Here is a 19,911-nt window from a genome sequence, read left to right on the forward strand (position 1 = left end):
CTAGTTTGTATGTTGGATTGTGGATGTCCAAAAAGACATTTAAGTTCCAAGTGAGAATACAAGATTTAATTAGCGTACCCCTGTTGTAGATAATATAAAGTTTAAAAGACAACATTACGATTACACAAGGCGTTAAATCAACTTAAAAGATATACTTGCTAGCGTAGATAGAAAACTACAAACGTTTATAATTTCTCTCATAGTCAACCTCAGAGACTATCACATCACATGAAGCACTTGGCTTCAAGGGATAGATGCTCTGGAATCCCATCCCTTGTCCTCCTGATGATACCTTTCACACACCACCGCAACTTGTTTTGAAGGTTATGAAGAAGACTGCATTATCCAACAGCTCAACCTCTTTCAGAGAGTCGACAACTCCTCTAGTTTGCACAACAACCTTTCCGAGCTCCAGGGGCTTTGAACGCTCAAACATGAACTGCAACACAAGACCAAGAAGAGATTCCTTATAATAACATATTATACACACAAAAAAAAAAAGTCTTTTGTTTTGGGTACTCACCGGGTCCGTCTGCTTCTTGGTGTACAAGGCTAGTTCAGCGTAAAGATGAAGCCATTCTTTGGCTTGTTCCACCTCTGATTCTTTCATCTGAGAAATAAATAATCAATGTCAGCAAAAGAAAAAAAGAATTAAAGAGGAGGGAGGGAGGGAGGGGCTCATGACCTCGTAGTATTGCAGGAGCAGCTGCGTACTAGTGGCATAGTCATCAGGCAACCAATCGGGCATGTTGCCTTTGAAAAGCTCATCCACTGAGAGTGTGTCAAATCCACATTGGAATCCATCTTCCTTTGTGGTAGACATGACCAACACAAGTAAATAATATAGATAGAAACATAGAAAAAAAAACAAACAGAAAAGATATAAGACCATTTTTGCAATCATATTACCTGGAGGAGGAGGTGGGGGCAAGGGCCTGCAGCGGGTTGTGACAACATGGAAGCAATCTTTATTCTCAGTGGCAAGCCGAACACTTGTTTCAAACCTGCAAGTGTAATTGCGTGCTGGATCCCTTGCCTCTAAGGTCTGGTCATAATCTCGAGGCAGACCCAAACGTTCAAAGTGTGTCCCCTAAAAAATAAAATAAAAACATATTATTATATATATGGTTAAGGCATAAGCAAGTAAAAAAAAAAAGGAGAACACCTTTTCGAGATTGTAGCAATGGAGTGCGATTTTAGCAAAGAGCAGTGGCTTGGCGTGCATAGCATCCTGAGATTGAGAGTAACTGTAACCGCCAGGGGCAGTGGGACTATAAGTTGGACTCGGAGTGTACGTATGGTAATAGGTTCTTCGATATACCAAGTTAGGTGGAGTTGGTGACTGCATATATAACGACCGCTTGCCCGGTTTGGGTTCCTTCAGAGAATGAACATCAACACCGATTCAATGCAAAATAATACAGGAAAGAGCAAAACTTTTAATAAAATAATAATAATAACGGGGAGGGGGTCACCGGTAGAAGAATAGAAGTAGAAGGCAATTTTATGGCCACTGGACTCCAAGTGCTGCGGCCGTGGGGAGGAGGTCCCCAATCAGTGAGAGGATCCTGATATGGTGGTGGATAAAAGTCAACAAAACCTTATGCTGATGGCTTGTAGGTCGGCGCCGGCGGCGGTGGTGGCGGTAGAGAAGCACCGAGTTCCTGAAGGATATGCACCACCAGGTTTTTGAAAAAACGCCCACCACAAAATATATATGACAAACTAGAAAACAAGCCAAATTACCTTAACACTCAATGTGTTACTGTCAGCATAACTTGGTGATGTTAATTCATTTAACGGCTGGTCTGGTGGTAGAACAGCAGCATCGAGTTCCTTCAAGAATAATATCACCGACTTAATGCAAAATACCCAAAAAGAGGAGACGGCAACTAAAGAATTCAATTACCTTATCACTCAAGGTATTACTATCTCCCTTCTTCAGCACCGCGTCGGACATTCTCACCCAAAGAGACGATGCGGGAAATGAAAGAAAGACACGTATCTTTTTCTCTCTCTTTCCCAGAAATAAAATCAACTCTCCCGAAATTCTCTCTACTTCCTATATATACGGTTAGCAACTGACATAGTTAGTAATTGGGCTTTTCTAAACTTTGAAGCCCAATAATATAATCCAAACGGAACAAATAACTAAACCTAGCCGGATAAACCCAAACCGGAATATTCAAACCAAACCAAAATCCAAACTAAAATCCAAAAATATCTGAAATTACTTAAATATATTAATGTTGTAATATATGTTAAGGTGAATTATATATTTTAGAGTATTCAAAATATTTTTGTAGTTTGTTGTATTTGTTATTTTGAATACATTTTAGTTAATTTAGATACTTTAACTATTTTTAATTAGATTTTTGAATAATTTCTATATTTTTTTTAAAAAAAAATGTCGTTTTTGAGGTTTAAAAACTATATTTTGGACGATTTCAATCTTTGGTTACAATCCGATCCGAACCGAATTCGGAAGGAACCGAACCGAACCTGGCCCTATAATTAGTAAAACCCGAACATGACTTATGAGCGTAACACCGAAAATCAGAAAATCCTAATCAACCAAACCGAAACCGACAGGCCCCGAACTACCAGGCCTAGGAACAAATCATTATTTGCAATAATTTGTCCACTCACAAAATTTGAATTAGTTAATTTTATAAATTTTAGATGATTTTATGTGAATTGAAAATTTTAAAAATCTATTATAAAACCAAGATATGTAGATTTTGTTGTCTTTGACTAAAAAAATCTATTAAAACACCTTTAAAACAATTTCAGAATTTACAAACTTTTCCGATAACAATAAATTTCAGAATATTTTATCAAATTTAATCACACTAGATATTAATAATATTTTTAATATTCATGTTTAAATAACACTAGATTTATTATTTTAAAATAAATAATCTTAAATTCTATATTGAATACACTTTTTATACATTTTTATGAGTTATTTAATTTTGTGCTGAAAACGTTGAAAACATTATTTAAGAGAAAACAAAAGGAAAACAGTGTATCTTATAATTGTCGGTTAAATCCGTGCGAAAGAAAACTTTTAGTTTCCAATTCACAAAAACACGGTACATTTCATGCTTCAGATACATATCTTAGTCACATGTTTAAGAGCATTTAATTTTAAAAACTAACTAAATTTTTCATTTCATTCTTACCATTTTGATAAAATTTGATTGAATGTATAACTTCTATTAGAAAACAAATAATTTAAAAGTTATTTTATTGTTTCAAAAAAATATTGTTATATTATAGTGTTTAATTTTCAAGCATTGTTTTCGTATTTGGCCCATACCGTGGTCAACCAGTAAATCCGGCGACTTGTATATAATCCGGTTTGGATTTAATTTTGTTTTTAATTAGAAATCCGATAAATCCCTATAAAAATTCATAACCCATTATTAACTCACGATCCGATATTGGATGATCAGCTAAAAACCCAAAAGATATGATATTTTTGATTTTTTTATTAAATAACTCATATTTTTTAATATTATATAAAATTGATTTTTTTTATTTCTTAGACTTTGATGAGCACACCGGAGTGTTGACATTACGGGCAAAGTTTCTACCAAGAGGTTGCTTTTGCAAGTTTGAAACAAAAGTTTGGTATGCTACTGAGAATAAAGATTTCTTCCGTGTTATCACATCCCGCTGCATAACCTTGCCTCCACCTCCAGGTAAAAAGGCAAAATGGTCATATATTTTCTTTTGTTGTTTGTTAAAAAAAACTCTCTCTCTCTCCATATATATATATTTTTGTTGGTCATGTGTACCACAGAGGATGAGAAACAAGAATGTGGATTTGACACACTTTCCGGATGAGCTTGTAACACCCGCCACTTTCAAAATATAATAAATTGATAAAAGCGGAAATAAATAATAATACAACTCAAATAATAATAATCTTCATATAATATAAAAGTCAATACGGTAACAAAAGGCCTAAAAGTCCAACATTGATAACATCCGAAATATAAAATACGATATAAACCGAAAGTCTGAAATAGGAATAACATAGACGATAAAAGTCCAAAGGCCTAAAGGCCCGATAAAGATAAAAGCGGTAAAAGCGATAGAAGCCCAAAAGCCCAAGAGCACCGGTCCGATAATCACTCCTGCTCATCGGTCTCACCTAAAAGGGGGAAAGAATGAGGGGTGAGCGACAGGGGAATCGCTCAGCGAGGTATGGGATGCTACCCCGAAGTCCATGGACCCGGACATAGCACTCCGAATAAATATAATTTAATTCTAATGCATGTCAAACACAGTACCTAAAGTACTCAAGCAACAAACAATGGTCCTAGCGAGGTGCACACTCGCCGCCCACTAACAGGCCAAAACACTACCGAAAAGGTGCTCGGTTCATACACACACCGAAAAAGTGCTCGGTAACACACGCCCGTAGACGATTTATCGACACTTCCAGTCTACGGCTCAACCGGTCGACTAAAGTTGGCCGTGACCTCCATACAATCCGGCATACAGAAGTCCGTCTCTGTATCCGTCTCCAAACAAAAACAATCCTAGCTAAGAATTTACATTAAGTGAAACAATCAATGTTGAATCCTCTAACCCCCTAGTTCCGGTTTATGCAAAGAACCTAAAACTAAACAAGCAATGATAGACATCGATTTCACACAGACGGAACACATTAGAAATAAACTATATTTATTCGAGGTCCTAAGCCGTGTACGAGAAGTTCGGGAATAGACCCTCACCTTAGCAACAATAAGAAGTGGTATCTATGAACTCCAGCTGCTCAAATGGACTCCAAATCTGAAATCAGATCGAAATTTCGAGTCAGGACGCCTTTCGAACGGTTTAAAACGGGTATTTACGGAAAAGTCAACTCGCTGGTCAAAGATTAATTATTTAATTAATTAATTAATTAATCCGGTTTTTCCTAACCGATTTCCAATTGATTTTAACCGACCGGTTTAACCTAACCGAATCGAAATCGATTTAAACCGGTCAAACCACCGGTTGACCGAGTCACCGAGTTGACTCACAGGGTTGACTCGGCCGATTGGCGAGTCGCCGGCGAGTCACCGGTGTCGGTCACTGGCGGCGACGGCGACGCGGCGGCGACGCGGCGGCTTACCGGAAAGTCAACGGCGGCGAGGCGGCGACGCGGCGGCAGCTTCTCGGCGGCGAACGGACGGTGGTCGGTCACGGCGGCTCCGGCGAACGTTGGTCGGAGACGGCGGCGAGTGGCCGGAATTCACGGTGGCTCCGGCGGACGGCGGTGGCGCGTGTGGTTCACGCGCGCGCCGAGGCGAATCTTCTGGAGGCCCGTGCAGCTTCGTCCGGGCTCCGTTTGAGGCGTGGTTGGTGTCTACGGCTTCGTCTCGACGAGAGGAACACGATGATGGCCTTGGATGCACGAGATGATCAATAGTTAGGAAGTTATGGGTGAATTACTAAACGGAAACGAAACTGAACATAAGGCATGCGGTTTCCGGCGGTTACCTAGGGTGTTTATCGGTGGTGGCAAGCTGAGCGTGATCACGGCGCACGGTTGCTCCGGCGACGAGCTCCGGCGACTCTCTGACTATAAAATAATCACACTTCTTCTTAGCTCTCTCTCTAATTCTTTCTTTATTTTCTAAGTCTTTGTGAAATGGGAGAAGGTGGAGGTGGTGGGGTTTTAAAGGCATTACCTTTGGCCTTTGGAGTTGGGGTTGGGTCATTACAATTCTCCCCCACTAACAAGGAATTCGACCCCGAATTTACGTCACCAAACTCTCCAATGACACCCCGAAACAGCTCTGGATAATCAATCCTCATTTGGGGCTCGGACTCCCAGGTATCCTCCTGAATCCCGTCTCTCTCCCAACGAAACCTTGACCAACATGGTCATCATTCCACGATCTGCTTTCACTTGGTGATCCAATATCTCTACTGGCTGGCACAACCCACGTAAACCTTTGCCAAGGTTTCTAGGTGGCTGCTGCAAAATGAGCTCTGGCTCCCTCACTACTTTCCTCAAAACGGAAACATGAAACACGTCATGGAAATCTGATAACTCTCCTGATAGATCTAGTCGGTAAGCAACTGCTCCAATCCGCTCCAAAATAGGATATGGTCCCATATATCTTGGTTTAAGCTTCTTTAGCTTCCGAGTCTTAGATCCTCCCTGAAATGTCCTCATTTTCAGGTATACTAGGTCGCCAACTTGAAACTCCAAATATCTTCGCCGTTTATATGCATAACTCTTCTGACGGTTATGGGCTTCCTTAAGCCGCATCTTGAGCATCTCAACCTGTTCGATTGTCTCTTGAACCATGGCTGGTTCTATCTCACGTCGCTCTCCCACTTCCGTCCAAAAAAGTGGTGTGCGACAAGGTCTACCATATAGAGCCTCATATGGTGCCATCCCAATACTCGAATGATAGCTGTTGTTGTAGGAAAACTCGGCTAGAGGTAGATACTTAACCCAACTACCTTCCCAATCTAAAACACAAGCTCTGAGCATATCCTCCAAAGTATGAATAGTCCTCCCTGACTGACCATCTGTTTGCGGGTGATAAGTCGTACTCATATGAACTTTCGTCCCAAGCGCCTTCTGGAAGGCTCTCCAAAACTCAGACGTGAACTTTGTATCCCGATCCGATACAATGCTGACCGAAACTCCATGCAATCTTACAATCTCTTTGATGTAAGTCTGTGCTAGCTGATCAGCTCTGTCTGTCTTCTTAACTACTAGAAAAAGGGTTGACTTCGTAAGTCTATCCACGACTACCCATATGGCATTCTTCCCTCCTGAAGTAGTCGGCAAACCCGTCACAAAATCCATAGTTACCATGTCCCATTTCCACTCCGGTAGTGGCAGGTTTTGTAATAACCCGCTAGGAACCTGATGCTCGGCCTTAACCATCTGACACGTCTGACATTGCGATACAGTTGAAGCAACATCTCTCTTCATACCAGGCCAATGGTAATAACGCTTCAGATCCCTATACATCTTGGTATTTCCTGGATGAATAGAGAAACTCGAGTGGTGTGCTTGCCGTAATATCTCCTTTCTTAACAACTCATCATTGGGCACACAAACCCTGTTTCGATACATGAACATCCCGCTGGTGGCTGTATGAAAACCAATACACTCCATCTCGATCTGCTTACGCAAAGCTTCATCACCATCTTGAGCTTTGCGTATCCTCCATAGTAAGTCTGCCCGCCCTACAGCCTCAGCGCCAACTGACTCTCCCTCTACAGTAACTGCACATAATCTGAGACTAGCAAGTGTCCCAGTAAACTCCTGGACCTCTTTGGTTCCCGATACATCGCTTTTGCGCCTACTCAAGGCATCCGCCACATGATTGGCTTTTCACGGGTGATATGTGATCTCCAAATTGTAGTCTGCTAACAACTCCATCCATCTACGCTGCCTCAAATTCAAGTCCGTCTGCGTAAATATGTACTTCAGACTCTGGTGGTCCGTGAAAATCTTCACCTTCTCTCCATACAAGTATGACCTCCAGATCTTTAATGCAAATACAACTGCTGCCAATTCCAAATCATGAGTAGGATAATTGGCCTCGTGAGGCCTCAACTGTCGTGATGCATAGGCAATGACCTGACCTTCCTGCATCAGTACACATCCCAATCCGGTGCCTGACGCATCAGTGTAAACATCATATGGTATCTCTGGCCTCGGGAGTACCAAAACTGGCGCATGGGTCAGCTGTCGCTTCAACTCAGTGAAACTACCCGAACATTCCTCTGTCCAATCAAACTCGGTGTCTTTTCCTGTTAGTCGTGTCATTGGCTTTGCAATGCTAGCAAAATTGTTGACATATTTTCTGTAGTATCCTGCCAAACCGAGAAAACTGCGGATCTCCGTCGCACTCTTAGGTGTCGGCCACTCTGAAATGGCGATAATCTTCTCCTGATCTAAGGCAACTCCTGCTTCTGAAACCACGTGACCCAAAAATCCAATCTTCCTCTGCCAAAAGCTACACTTACTCAGCTTGGCAAATAACTGATGTTCCCGAAGCTTATCCAACACAATCCGCAAATGTTCAGCATGCTCTTCTCTACTCCGAGAATAAACCAAGATGTCATCTATGAAAACGATCACACACTTATCCAAGTGCTCACGGAATACATCATTCATAAGCTTCATGAACGCGGCTGGTGCGTTCGTCAACCCAAATGGCATCACCACAAACTCGTAATGTCCATAACGGGTACGGAATGCCGTCTTCCGCACATCTCCCTCAGCTATCGCAATCTGATGGTACCCCCGATGCCAAGTCAATCTTAGAGAACCATGAAGCTCCCTGCAACTGGTCCAACAACTCGTCGATACGCGGGAGCGGGTACTTATTCTTGATGGTCACTTTGTTCAAACCTCTGTAATCTATACAAAGTCTGAAACTCCCATCTTTCTTTTTCACAAACAACACTGGTGCTCCCCACGGTGACGTACTCGGCCTGATAAACCCCTTATCAGATAGCTCCTCCAATTGTTTCTTTAACTCTGCCATCTCAGTTGGTGAGAGACGGTATGGAGCTCGTGAAATTGGTGCTGCTCCTGGCTCTACTTCTATTGTAAGAACGTCTGCTCTAGCTGGTGGTGGCCCTTTTAAAGGCTCAAAAACATCCTCGTACTCGGCGACCACTGGTATATCATGCAGCTTCTGCTGACCGTCCTCCTTAACCATCGAAATGGTTGCCAAGAATCCCTCTACTCCACTTTCCAATAATTCTTCTGCACGCAACATGGAGACGATAGGAATTTCCCGGTGTGTGAATTCCCTCGCAAATGATCTTTCCTTCTTCTCTAGGGATATTAACTCTTGCCTTCGGACAATCCAAGACTACTCGATGTCGCGACAGCCAATCCATCCCAAGTATAACATCATAGGAGCTCATCTCCATCTCCGTCAAATCTCCGAGCAACTCGACTCCTCCAAGTAGAACTGGTACATCGTGATGAATGCCAACTGCACCCAACTTCTCCGTGCCGGCAGTCTGGATCTGCTTAGCCTTCGGTTCAAAGACTCCCCGAAAAGACCAAGACTGGACTAAGCGCGGACTCACAAAACTATGAGAGGCTCCCGTGTCGAATAAGGTATAAGCTGACTCTCCTCCAACTAAAACCGATCCTACACGAGATTTTTACTAACTACACATGACAACCACGAGCCAAAATACCCAAACACAAACAAGTATGGAAAAGACTCATACCTGCTATCGGCTCAGCTCCCTGAGGATCTCCAACCGCAAACACACGTGGAGCGATGGCTAGACGCTTCGGTGGTGGTGGAAGTGCTGCATTGCCCTTCCTTGGGCAATCTCTGATGAAATGGCCTGGCTGACCACAGCCAAAGCAAACATGTGCCGCTGCTGGTGTTGTTGGTGCTGCAATCTTTCTGACTGGTGACATATCCAATGGCCTAGCCCGACAAAACTTCGCAATGTGTCCAATCCTACCGCAAGTAAGACACCTCATACACTGCCCACTGTGACTGCGATGGCAACGAGGACATATCGGTAATCCCGACGGGTCCCCTGCTCTCCTTTGAGACTCTGGAGCTTTTCCAGACTTAACATGAACTGCTTTGGCGAGTTCCTGCTCCTCCGCCAAGCCTGCCTCCTGCTCTGCAGCTTTCTCCACCAAATCTCCCAACCGGTGGTAAGTGACTACGCGACACCTGTTACGAATCTCCACTCGCATCCCACTCAAGAACTTTCTAATCAAGTCTTCTTCTGAAATGCCCACTCCTGCAAATCTGCGAAGTTGGTTGAACACAACCTCATACTCCCTGATAGACATCACTCCCTGGCTTACATGTTCGAACTCGCACTTCTTCCTATCCATCGCTTCCTTCGGAAAGTATTTCCTATCGAACTCTCGAATGAAATCAGCTAAGGTAAGTCTCTTTGGCCCAAAATGGCTCAATCGTATTCCCTCCCACCATATAAGAGCATCTCCACGAAGGTACTGCATAGTCAATCTGAGCGACAACTCTGGTGGACACTCAATAATCTCCAGCTTCCGCTGCAAGGCTAACTTCCAATCGTGTGCAGCTACAGCATCCACTGTCCCGCTAAAATGCTCCATCTCCATGTTTCTCATCTGACATGTCAGCCTGTAGAACCTCTCATTATAAACCGGGTAAACATGAGGTCGCGGTGGTGGTGGCGGTAGATCCTGAACACCATGAGCAAACTGCTGAACTGGACCCTGCTGTAGAGGAACCTGCGGAAGGGGAACCTGCTGAACGGGATCCTGATGATCATGCTGAGCTGGAATCTGCTGATCCTGTTGGACCTGAACCAGTGGAACTTGCTGAACCTGAATCTGCGGTCCCTGCTGAACGGCAGCCATCTGACGAGCAGCTACTCGGGCGGACTCCTGAGCGGCCTGTCTGGCTGCCTCCTGGGCAATCTGCTGAAGTGCTTCCTGAGCGGCCTGTCTAGCGGCATCCTGAACCATCTGTCTCAATGCATCCTGATCAACTGGTGGAGCCGCGGGTGGTGGAACTGCGGGCTGCTCATGCTCATCTACATTGTCTCTAACGGCTCTGGCGGTCTGGGCACGGGTGGTTCTTCTCCTTGGTGGCATCTAAAAGGAAAGCGAAAAGTTAACTTACGCTGAACTTTGGATACCAACATTTAAGGAGCAGTGATATCGAACGGAAAGGTGCTATTTATTTTTATTTTCAAAATTCCCAAATCCCCGAAAATATTTTGAAATCGTTTAAACTCGTCAAAACCAAATAAAACCAGGTCTCCAAAAATCGCCATCCCGGGTCGGAGCCGGGACGGAACCCGCTCTGATACCAAATTGTGACACCCGCCACTTTCAAAATATAATAAATTGATAAAAGCGGAAATAAATAATAATACAACTCAAATAATAATAATCTTCATATAATATAAAAGTCAATACGGTAACAAAAGGCCTAAAAGCCCAACATTGATAACATCCGAAATATAAAATACGATATAAACCGAAAGTCTGAAATAGGAATAACATAGACGATAAAAGTCCAAAGGCCTAAAGGCCCGATAAAGATAAAAGCGGTAAAAGCGATAGAAGCCCAAAAGCCCAAAAGCACCGGTCCGATAATCACTCCTGCTCATCGGTCTCACCTAAAAGGGGAAAAGAATAAGGGGTGAGCGACAGGGGAATCGCTCAGCGAGGTATGCTACCCCGAAGTCCATGGACCCGGACATAGCACTCCGAATAAATATAATTTAATTCTAATGCATGTCAAACACAGTACCTAAAGTACTCAAGCAACAAACAATGGTCCTAGCGAGGTGCACACTCGCCGCCCACTAACAGGCCAAAACACTACCGAAAAGGTGCTCGGTTCATACACACACCGAAAAAGTGCTCGGTAACACACGCCCGTAGACGATTTATCGACACTTCCAGTCTACGGCTCAACCGGTCGACTAAAGTTGGTCGTGACCTCCATACAATCCGGCATACAGAAGTCCGTCTCTGTATCCGTCTCCAAACAAAAACAATCCTAGCTAAGAATTTACATTAAGTGAAACAATCAATGTTGAATCCTCTAACCCCCTAGTTCCGGTTTATGCAAAGAACCTAAAACTAAACAAGCAATGATAGACTCGATTTCACACAGACGGAACACATTTGAAATAAACTATATTTATTCGAGGTCCTAAGCCGTGTACGAGAAGTTCGGGAATAGACCCTCACCTTAGCAACAATAAGAAGTGGTATCTATGAACTCCAGCTGCTCAAATGGACTCCAAATCTGAAATCAGATCGAAATTTCGAGTCAGAACGCCTTTCGAACGGTTTAAAACGGGTATTTACGGAAAAGTCAACCCGCTGGTCAAAGATTAATTATTTAATTAATTAATTAATTAATCCGGTTTTTTCTAACCGATTTCCAATTGATTTTAACCGACCGGTTTAACCTAACCGAATCGAAATCGATTTAAACCGGTTGACCGAGTCACCGAGTTGACTCACCGGGTTGACTCGGCCGATTGGCGAGTCGCCGGCGAGTCACCGGTGTCGGTCACCGGCGGCGACGGCGAAGCGGCGGCTTACCGGAAAGTCAACGGCGGCGAGGCGGCGATGCGGCGGCAGCTTCTCGGCGGCGAACGGACGGTGGTCGGTCACGGCGGCTCCGGCGAACGTTGGTCGGAGACGGCGGCGAGTGGCCGGAATTCGCGGTGGCTCCGGCGGACGGCGGTGGCGCGTGTGGTTCACGCGCGCGCCGAGGCGAATTTTCTGGAGGCGCGTGCAGCTTCGTCCGGGATCCGTTTGAGGCGTGGTTGGTGTCTACGGCTTCTTCTCGACGAGAGGAACACGATGATGGCCTTGGATGCACGAGATGATCAATGGTTAGGATGTTATGGGTGAATTACTAAACGGAAACGAAACTGAACATAAGGCATGCGGTTTCCGGCGGTTACCTAGGGTGTTTATCGGTGGTGGCAAGCTGAGCGTGATCACGGCGCACGGTTGCTCCGGCGACGAGCTCCGGCGACTCTCTGACTATAAAATAATCACATTTCTTCTTAGCTCTCTCTCTAATTCTTTCTTTATTTTCTAAGTCTTTGTGAAATGGGAGAAGGTGGAGGTGGTGGGGTTTTAAAGGCATTACCTTTGGCCTTTGGAGTTGGGGTTGGGTCATTACAGAGCTATTCAAAGGCAATATGCCTGATTGGTTGCCTGATGACTATGCCACTAGTAAGCTGCAATACTACGAGGTGAGCCCTCCCTTTTAATCTTTAAGCGTGCATTTCCCACCTTATTTTTTTGCTGACATTGATTATTTATTCTCAGATGAAAGAATCAGATGTGGAACAAGGAAAAGAATGGCTTCATCTATACGCGGAACTAGCCTTGTACACCAAGATGCAAACGGACCCGGTGAGGAAAATAAGACTTAAAAGAGGAGAGTGTTTAGATTTATGAATCTCTTCTTGGTGTTGTGTTTCAGTACATGTTTGAGCAGTCAAAGCCATTTGAGCTGGGAAAGGTAATTGTGCAAACCAGAGGAGTTGTCGGCTCAATGGAAAAGGTCACAGTGGATAATGCAGTCTTCTACGTTAGCTTCAAAACAGGGTGTGGTGTTGTCTGCAAAGGTGTCATAAGGAGAACAAGGGATGGGATGCCAGATCATTTATCCGAAGCCAAGTGTTTGGACGGATGTCGGAGTCCCTCATTATTTTCTTAATGGGTTGCTGAGACTATGAGAGTATTAAAATCGGTCTAAGTAACGTTTGTCTTCTATCTAGCAAGTATCTTAAGATGATTTAGCGCCTTATGAATCCAAAAAAACTACTATAAATATCTTCATATTTGTGCCTTCTATCTAGGAAAATCACATAACAAAATAACACGTGGATAGAAAAGAAAATATCAAGAAAATGCAAAAATTTGTTAATGCCTTACTTTAAATCTTTAATCGTATATATATATAAGTATATCTTTTTTACTAATTATATGTATGGGTAATTCTGTTAAATATAATAACAAATTTAATTAAATGCTCTTGGCCAAACTGAGTTCATAGTTCCACTAAAAATGCATGCAAAATGTTTTGATACACATGCAAAGAAGAGATATAGGTAGTCAGTCATCTTTACCAATACATAACAACTAAACGAGCACCAAGAATCATGTTCCTTTTGAGTGTCTGAAATGTTTTTCCAACTGAGAAAAGTAAGGAAAGAAGCATCAAATGAATTGGATGTTGCACTTTGATGAAATTCTTGGGAGAGTCAGCAGATTATTTCTCAAGAGCTCACTATTGTCGTTGTTTGCGTCAATACTCACATCCACAGATTCAAGAAACTTCAACTTGCCCAAGAAATGTCTCATCTGCTTCAGCTCTTGAGAAGAACCTATGTAATCTGATATCTCTAGCACCTTCACTTGACATGTCAATAGGCAACATACTTCTTCCACCCCCTCTTTATGCTTTCCGGGGATGCAAGCGCATGCATCTCCACACTTATTTGTTTCTCTATGCACAAGTCCCTGAAACCAAAGACCATTTTCGACATGCATAATGGGTAACAACAACAAGAAATAATCACAATAAGAAAATCGATAATACCTTGATTTCAAAAGTGTGTAGCCTTGGACAACTCTTGAGCAAAATTGGCATTACTTGCCAACCTTTTTCTTTATCACTCTCAATAGATAAATTGAGAAGGTTGTTGAACACCGGCATGGATTCACAACAGAAATGAAACGTCTGATTTATGATATTATCACAAGAAAGAAAATAGTCCATATATCAGTGAGTGAAAAAAATGAAGAAATAGAAAAAGAACAACAAGTAGCAACGAAACAGACCTCAAGGGAATCAGCAGACAAGTGAAGGGTCGTAATGTTTGTTATACCCACAACTAGCTTTGTCACATCACCAAATATAGGCATCTTTGGTTCATCATCATCATCATCATCAGTTTCATTATCATCTTCTTTTTCATCATCAACATCATCATCATGATCATCATCATAATCGCTAGTTGACTCCCATAAGCTGAGATCTAGTCTGGCTTCGACAAGAAGATCCAAACCAACAGCATCATGTTCTTTAAAGACATAACTAGTATATTTAAGGTACACCAGACTTGGTGTATCCAAGAGCATTGAGTTGTGATCCTCTTGAGAATCAGGAAGAACGATAGAAACCACAAGCCGCTTGAGGGATTCACTTTTCACGACAGCACCGCAACATAGAGGATTGGAATGGTCATCATCATCAGCTACGAATAGTTCTTCCAAGGTAGGGCAGCCATCGAGGAGGCGATGATAGTCGGGATAATCAAGCTCCAGAAATTCAAGAGACAGTGATTTGAGCACTGGGAAATACACACGCTTGACTTCAAGACAATATTCACCGGATAATGTGAGTTTAACCAAAGTGTTGCTCGTCAACAACTCTTTCTTTAAAAGAACGCAAGCATATGCATGCAAATGTAGTTCCAATAAACCACGGTCCATTGCAGTATAAATCCAACTGTAGACACGAGAGTGGTCACTGTAATGGAAAGGTAGGTGAGACAGAGACACTTTCTTGATGGGAGAGTTGCTTAAGAGAGCAAATGTCTTTTCCATGAAATCATGGAAGGGTTGTGAACTACTCATTGCATCTTCTTGATCTTCTTCTTTTTCTTCGTCGTTCAACTCATCAAAGCTAAGGCTGTCTACAAGACACAGTAAATTCCTCCACCTTTTGGACAAAACCGAGGTGGAAGCAGCCGTTTTTGTCGGAACTAAAGACAAGATTATGCCAAGAATCTCATCTGGCAACCTGCTTATCTGATCGCTGCCCATAAATTAAGATTAAAACTATAGACAAAAGTTCCAATCAAGATGAAAACAAAAACCCAGAACTGAAGGTGATCATTTGAATAGAAGGAAGATTAGAGAGAGTAGAAAGCATTCATTAGTCTCTGTTTTAACCTTATCTCTTTGTGTCTTAACCCTATTTCTTTGATGTAATTGGTACCTATGTTTAAGATTTGATCGAATGAAGATTAATGGAATAACATGAATAGAATAGATTTGGTCCACTTCTTCTTTATCATATTTGTTATGAAATGATTTTCTTCGCATTTTGTTTATTTATTTGTGGAATCAATGAAATGATTATTCTATTCCTTTCAAAATAAATGGTAAAGAATGATTTGAAATTAATTGAAAAACTCATTCCATATATCATTCGATTCCAAATATTAATATAGAGTTGCAACCTTTGTATTTTAATCATTGTCTTCTTTTTTTTTTGTCTCTTGTAACGATTCATATGCTAAATAGTTTTTATTATCTATCTTGTTTGGGATTTTAAACGATTTTATGGATTAATTTAGTTTATTTTTAATACCTGTGTTTAAATTAATAATTTAATGATATTTTATTTTGAGAAAATAGTTGTTATATAGTGTGCAATTAAATCATTTTATATTATTTAAATATTTTTATTTTATTTTTATCACAGAATAAATTGTTAATATACTAAATATTTTTGTTTATTTTCATAATCAAATCAATAATTTCAGGTTAGTCGAAAGATAATAATCTATTATTAGATTTTTTGCCATTAGCTTATTTTTGTGTGTTTGTAACTCATATTTTAGTGGTCGAAGTTTGATTTCAGTCAATCTAATTATGTCATTCCAACATATATGTCAATTGAGCATTGGATTTCGATTAAGCATGTCCATTTTGATTACATTCTTCAAGGCTCATCTTAACATCACCTATTTTCAAGTTAATAACATATAAATTGTTAATTAAGTATACATATTTATAATTTCAAAATTTTGAATTTTTATATCATATATTTGTGAATCAGCACAAGTATTTTCTATAACGATGTATTTATATTTTATAGTATTTAATTTAAATTATTAAAATTTGTCTTTGAAAATGTAAATTAATTTTGATATCATTCTAGTTATCATATTTTGTAAAAAAAAACTAAATCGACTAATAAAGAATTTTAAAACAATTTCATGATCTCCATCTATTTTGTTTATCAGAATTTTAATCATGAAAATATATATAACAACCTTATATATATTTATTATAGATGATATTTTATTTATATGTAGTAAAAGTAAAATGAGAGAAATATAAGAAAGAATACTCTTAAAATTATTTTTGGTATTAGTGACTTTTTTTTTTGAGCAACCTATTAGTGACTAAATAATCATATTTGATCAAGTGCATGATAGTGTTGTCAAAAGAAAAAAAAAAGATCAAGTGCATGATAGTAGTTATGTTCTAGATTTTTAAGAATGTGTTTTTGATTAAAATGATAGTAAAATTTTAATTCATCTAAATTATTTTGTAACTTAATAAAAATCAAATCAATCTTTTGATCAAAAAAAAAAAAAATCAAATCAATCTAAATTATATACCCAAAATGGATTGCAATGATTTGTTTCTTTTGGGAAAAAGTAAGGAAAGAAATATCAGATGAGTTGGATGTGGCACTTTGGTGAAATTCTTGGGAGAGACAGTAGATTAGCTCTCAAGAGCTCTCTATTGTGTCTTCTGCGTCAACACTCACTTTCACAGATTCGAAACATTTCAACTTGCCCAAGAAATGTCTCATCTGCTTCACCTCTTCTGAAGAAGCTCTGTAATCTGATATCTCAAGCACCTTCACTTGACATGTCAATAGACAACATACCTCTTCCTCCTCCTCTTTATGCTTTACCGGAGTGCAAGCGCATGCATCTCCACACTTATTTGTAACTCTGTGCACAAGTCCCTGAAACCATAGACCAATTTTTTAAATGCATAATGGGCAACAACAACAAGAAAGAATCACAGCAAGAAAATTGATAATACCTTGATAACTAAAGTGTGTAGACGTGGACAACTCTTGAGCAAAACTGGCATTACTTGCCAACCTTTTTCTTTGTCACTCTCAATAGACAAATTGAGGAGGTTGTTGAACACCGGCATGGATTTACAACAGAAGTGCAACGTCTGATTTATAATATGATCACAACAACAAAAAAACAAACAAAAACACATTCATATACACAAGTGTGGGAGAGGGAAAAACGAATCAATAGCAAGTAGCAAGGAAACAAACCTCAAGGGAATCAGCAGACAAGTAAAGGGTCGTAATGTTGGTTGTACCCGCAACTAACTTTGTTTGTAACATCACAAAAGATAGGCATCTTTGGTTGATCATCATAAATATAATCATCATCATCATCATCAGAATAATCATAATGGCTAGTTGACTCCTCCCATAACTTGAGATTGAGCCTGGCTTCGACGAGCAAATCCAAAGCAACACACTCATGGTTTTCAAAGACAAAAGTAGAGTAGTCAAGGTAGACAAGACTTGGTACACTGAAAAGCATAGCGTCGTGATACACTTGAGAATCAGGAAGATGGGTAAAAACCACAAGACGCTTGATGGATTTACTCATCATGATCGTACTGCAACATGGTGAATTGTAAGGGTAAGCATCATCACAAATGTACAAGTCTCCCAAGACAGGAGAGCCATCGAGGAGGTCACAGTAATCGGGACAACCAAGGCCTGAAACTGATATCAAAGAGAGTGATTTGAGCGCTGGAAAATACACATGGTCGACTTCAAGAGAGATGCCCCCGGAGAGTGTGAGCTTAACGAGTGTGTTGCTCGTCAACAACTCTCGCTCTAAATATATGTATTCAATCAAGGCCGGAGTTAGTCGGCGGCATCTGTATGTCTCAAGCCAATGACACACGCAGGGCCGGCTCAAAAAATAGTAGGGCCCTGTGCTATTTTTTTTTCTAATTTAGTGAACTTGAAGTTGAAAGTTCAATCCATGTAAAAACTAAAAAACTTAGGGCCCTATTGAGTAAAGAAATATTGACTAAAACTGTAATAACAAAGATTTTAGAGTCTTAAAAGATAAAGAAATTTTGACTACAAATGTGGGGCCCTGTGCTGTTGCACTCTGTGCACTCCCCTAGAGCCGGTACTGGACACACGAGCTTTCAGGGACACGGACAAAAGCGCAACTTATCGACCAAACCGACTCAATTTCATTCAAACCGGTCTCAAACTAACCGAAATATACGAGAAACTTTGTCGGATATTCATTAATACAAGATTTTTATACGGTGAATGGGCCGTTGTTGACAATATTGTCCAAATCCCATTTACATTTCTCCTGTAATTGGTTTCCGGTTGTATTTTTCAATTTCTTTCCGGTTTAGCACTAATTTAATAGCGGACCAAGGAGGAAGCGCAACAAGAAGTCAACTCTGGCTACCAAAAACCATGGAAGAAAGACAATTCTCATAATTACTCCACGCACATATCGTAAAAAAAAATTTAAAAGATAAATATAAAGTTAGCAAAAACTTGTGAATTATTTGTAACCACAAATATACATAATATAATCATATCATCATACGTGATATATATAACATGATGTAAATTAAGAAGAATAAAAAATAAACCATATTTCAAATCGACAAAACCCATGTGTAACACGAAAATAAGTAAAAGTACTATAAAAACATTTTAAAAAACTTTAATCAAAAACTATGGACAATGTCTTTTATCACACTGAAGCTACATAATAGTACTATCAAGAGAACTTGCCGTGTCTTTAGCCATTCTCATCTACTTATGTTTTTCTTGTCTCTATTAGAAAATAAGATGAACATAATCGATATCAAGCCACCCATGGAGGATGACGAAGCTGAGAGAGAAGAAATAGTAACTCTTTTGAGATTTTTTGTTATTTAGAATGAAGCAAAGATACAGCAGAGGAAGTAAACCAGGACAAACCGGATGTATAGATAATTACATGCATGTAAACCATTATAAAACTGATACAGAATGTAATATTCCCTTCAGGATAGAGTAAAGATATTGGTAACTCCATCTTGCCTAGAAGAGATTTAAGTTGAGTCGGGATAATGATTTAATAAACAGGTCGGCCAATTGATTACATGTAAGAACATGTAGAATTTTGGTTAAGCCCAGTTGCATTTTCTATCGAATATTATGGCAGTCCATTTCGACATGCTTGGACTTTCGTGGAAGACATTGTTGGCAAAATGGAGGGCAGCCATGTTATCATATAAGTTCACCCTCTTCCTAATATCCTACGTTCGTTCCTTTTTCTGATTGACAGCTCAAGAAAGCATCGTTTGGTAATTCAAGACAACTAATCCAGTTTTGGTGATCTCATAAAGGCTTAGGGTATTGTGAGGAGATATTTTGGTTAGATACTTAGACCGCGAAGTGTACCTTCACTTATGAGACAATCTCATAAGTATTCAGGATAATCCATACGTTATCTTCACCTTGTCATTTATGCATTTAGGTCACATAGTAAGTAAAATCTTTAACAAGTAAACAGGCTGAGGAGAGGGAGAGAGAGCGTTAATAA

At 40.4% G+C, this 19,911-nt stretch overlaps 2 protein-coding genes and 2 pseudogenes across 3 annotated transcripts; 1 reads left to right on the forward strand and 3 right to left on the reverse strand.

The window, feature by feature from the left end:
* Positions 1-64: 64 nt before the first annotated feature.
* LOC106378175 lies at positions 65-2,030 on the reverse strand (annotated as a pseudogene).
* A 10,030-nt stretch (positions 2,031-12,060) lies between these two features.
* Positions 12,061-13,303, forward strand: LOC106378177 (UPF0725 protein At2g20620-like). The gene is made up of 3 exons (XM_013818349.3): positions 12,061-12,741; positions 12,818-12,904; positions 12,975-13,303. The coding sequence occupies exons 1-3, from the start codon at positions 12,688-12,690 to the stop codon at positions 13,209-13,211; spliced, it is 378 nt and encodes a 125-aa protein (XP_013673803.1). The 5' UTR covers positions 12,061-12,687; the 3' UTR covers positions 13,212-13,303.
* Positions 13,304-13,685: 382 nt separating this feature from the next.
* LOC106422323 (F-box/LRR-repeat protein At1g48400-like) lies at positions 13,686-16,200 on the reverse strand. 2 transcript variants are annotated; one of them, XM_022690735.2, is made up of 4 exons: positions 14,483-16,200; positions 14,339-14,422; positions 14,097-14,237; positions 13,686-14,017 (listed from the first exon to the last, which is right to left on the reverse strand). In XM_022690735.2, the coding sequence occupies exons 1-4, from the start codon at positions 15,323-15,325 to the stop codon at positions 13,715-13,717; spliced, it is 1,371 nt and encodes a 456-aa protein (XP_022546456.2). In that variant the 5' UTR covers positions 15,326-16,200; the 3' UTR covers positions 13,686-13,714. The 2 variants fall into 2 exon arrangements, with proteins under 2 accessions (XP_022546456.2, XP_013718586.2); XM_013863132.2 differs by having other exon boundaries at positions 14,339-16,200.
* A 292-nt stretch (positions 16,201-16,492) lies between these two features.
* On the reverse strand, positions 16,493-19,833 carry LOC106378180 (annotated as a pseudogene).
* Between the last annotated feature and the right edge of the window lie 78 nt (positions 19,834-19,911).

This window comes from Brassica napus, chromosome C2 (genome assembly GCF_020379485.1).
Source record: "Brassica napus cultivar Da-Ae chromosome C2, Da-Ae, whole genome shotgun sequence".
Lineage (NCBI taxonomy): Eukaryota > Viridiplantae > Streptophyta > Magnoliopsida > Brassicales > Brassicaceae > Brassica > Brassica napus.

Excerpts from the sequence above, each read along its gene's own strand:
- LOC106378177 (XM_013818349.3), top strand. The coding sequence starts at position 12,688 with ATGCCTGATTGGTTGCCTGATGACTATGCCACTAGTAAGCTGCAATAC. Across the intron at positions 12,742-12,817 it reads GTAAGCTGCAATACTACGAG|ATGAAAGAATCAGATGTGGA; the intron begins GTGAGCCCTCCC and ends ATTTATTCTCAG. Across the intron at positions 12,905-12,974 it reads CCAAGATGCAAACGGACCCG|TACATGTTTGAGCAGTCAAA; the intron begins GTGAGGAAAATA and ends GTTGTGTTTCAG.
- LOC106422323 (XM_013863132.2), bottom strand. The coding sequence starts at position 15,325 with ATGGGCAGCGATCAGATAAGCAGGTTGCCAGATGAGATTCTTGGCATA. Across the intron at positions 14,238-14,338 it reads TGTCTGCTGATTCCCTTGAG|ACGTTTCATTTCTGTTGTGA; the intron begins GTCTGTTTCGTT and ends ATCATAAATCAG. Across the intron at positions 14,018-14,096 it reads TACACACTTTTGAAATCAAG|GGACTTGTGCATAGAGAAAC; the intron begins GTATTATCGATT and ends CTTTGGTTTCAG.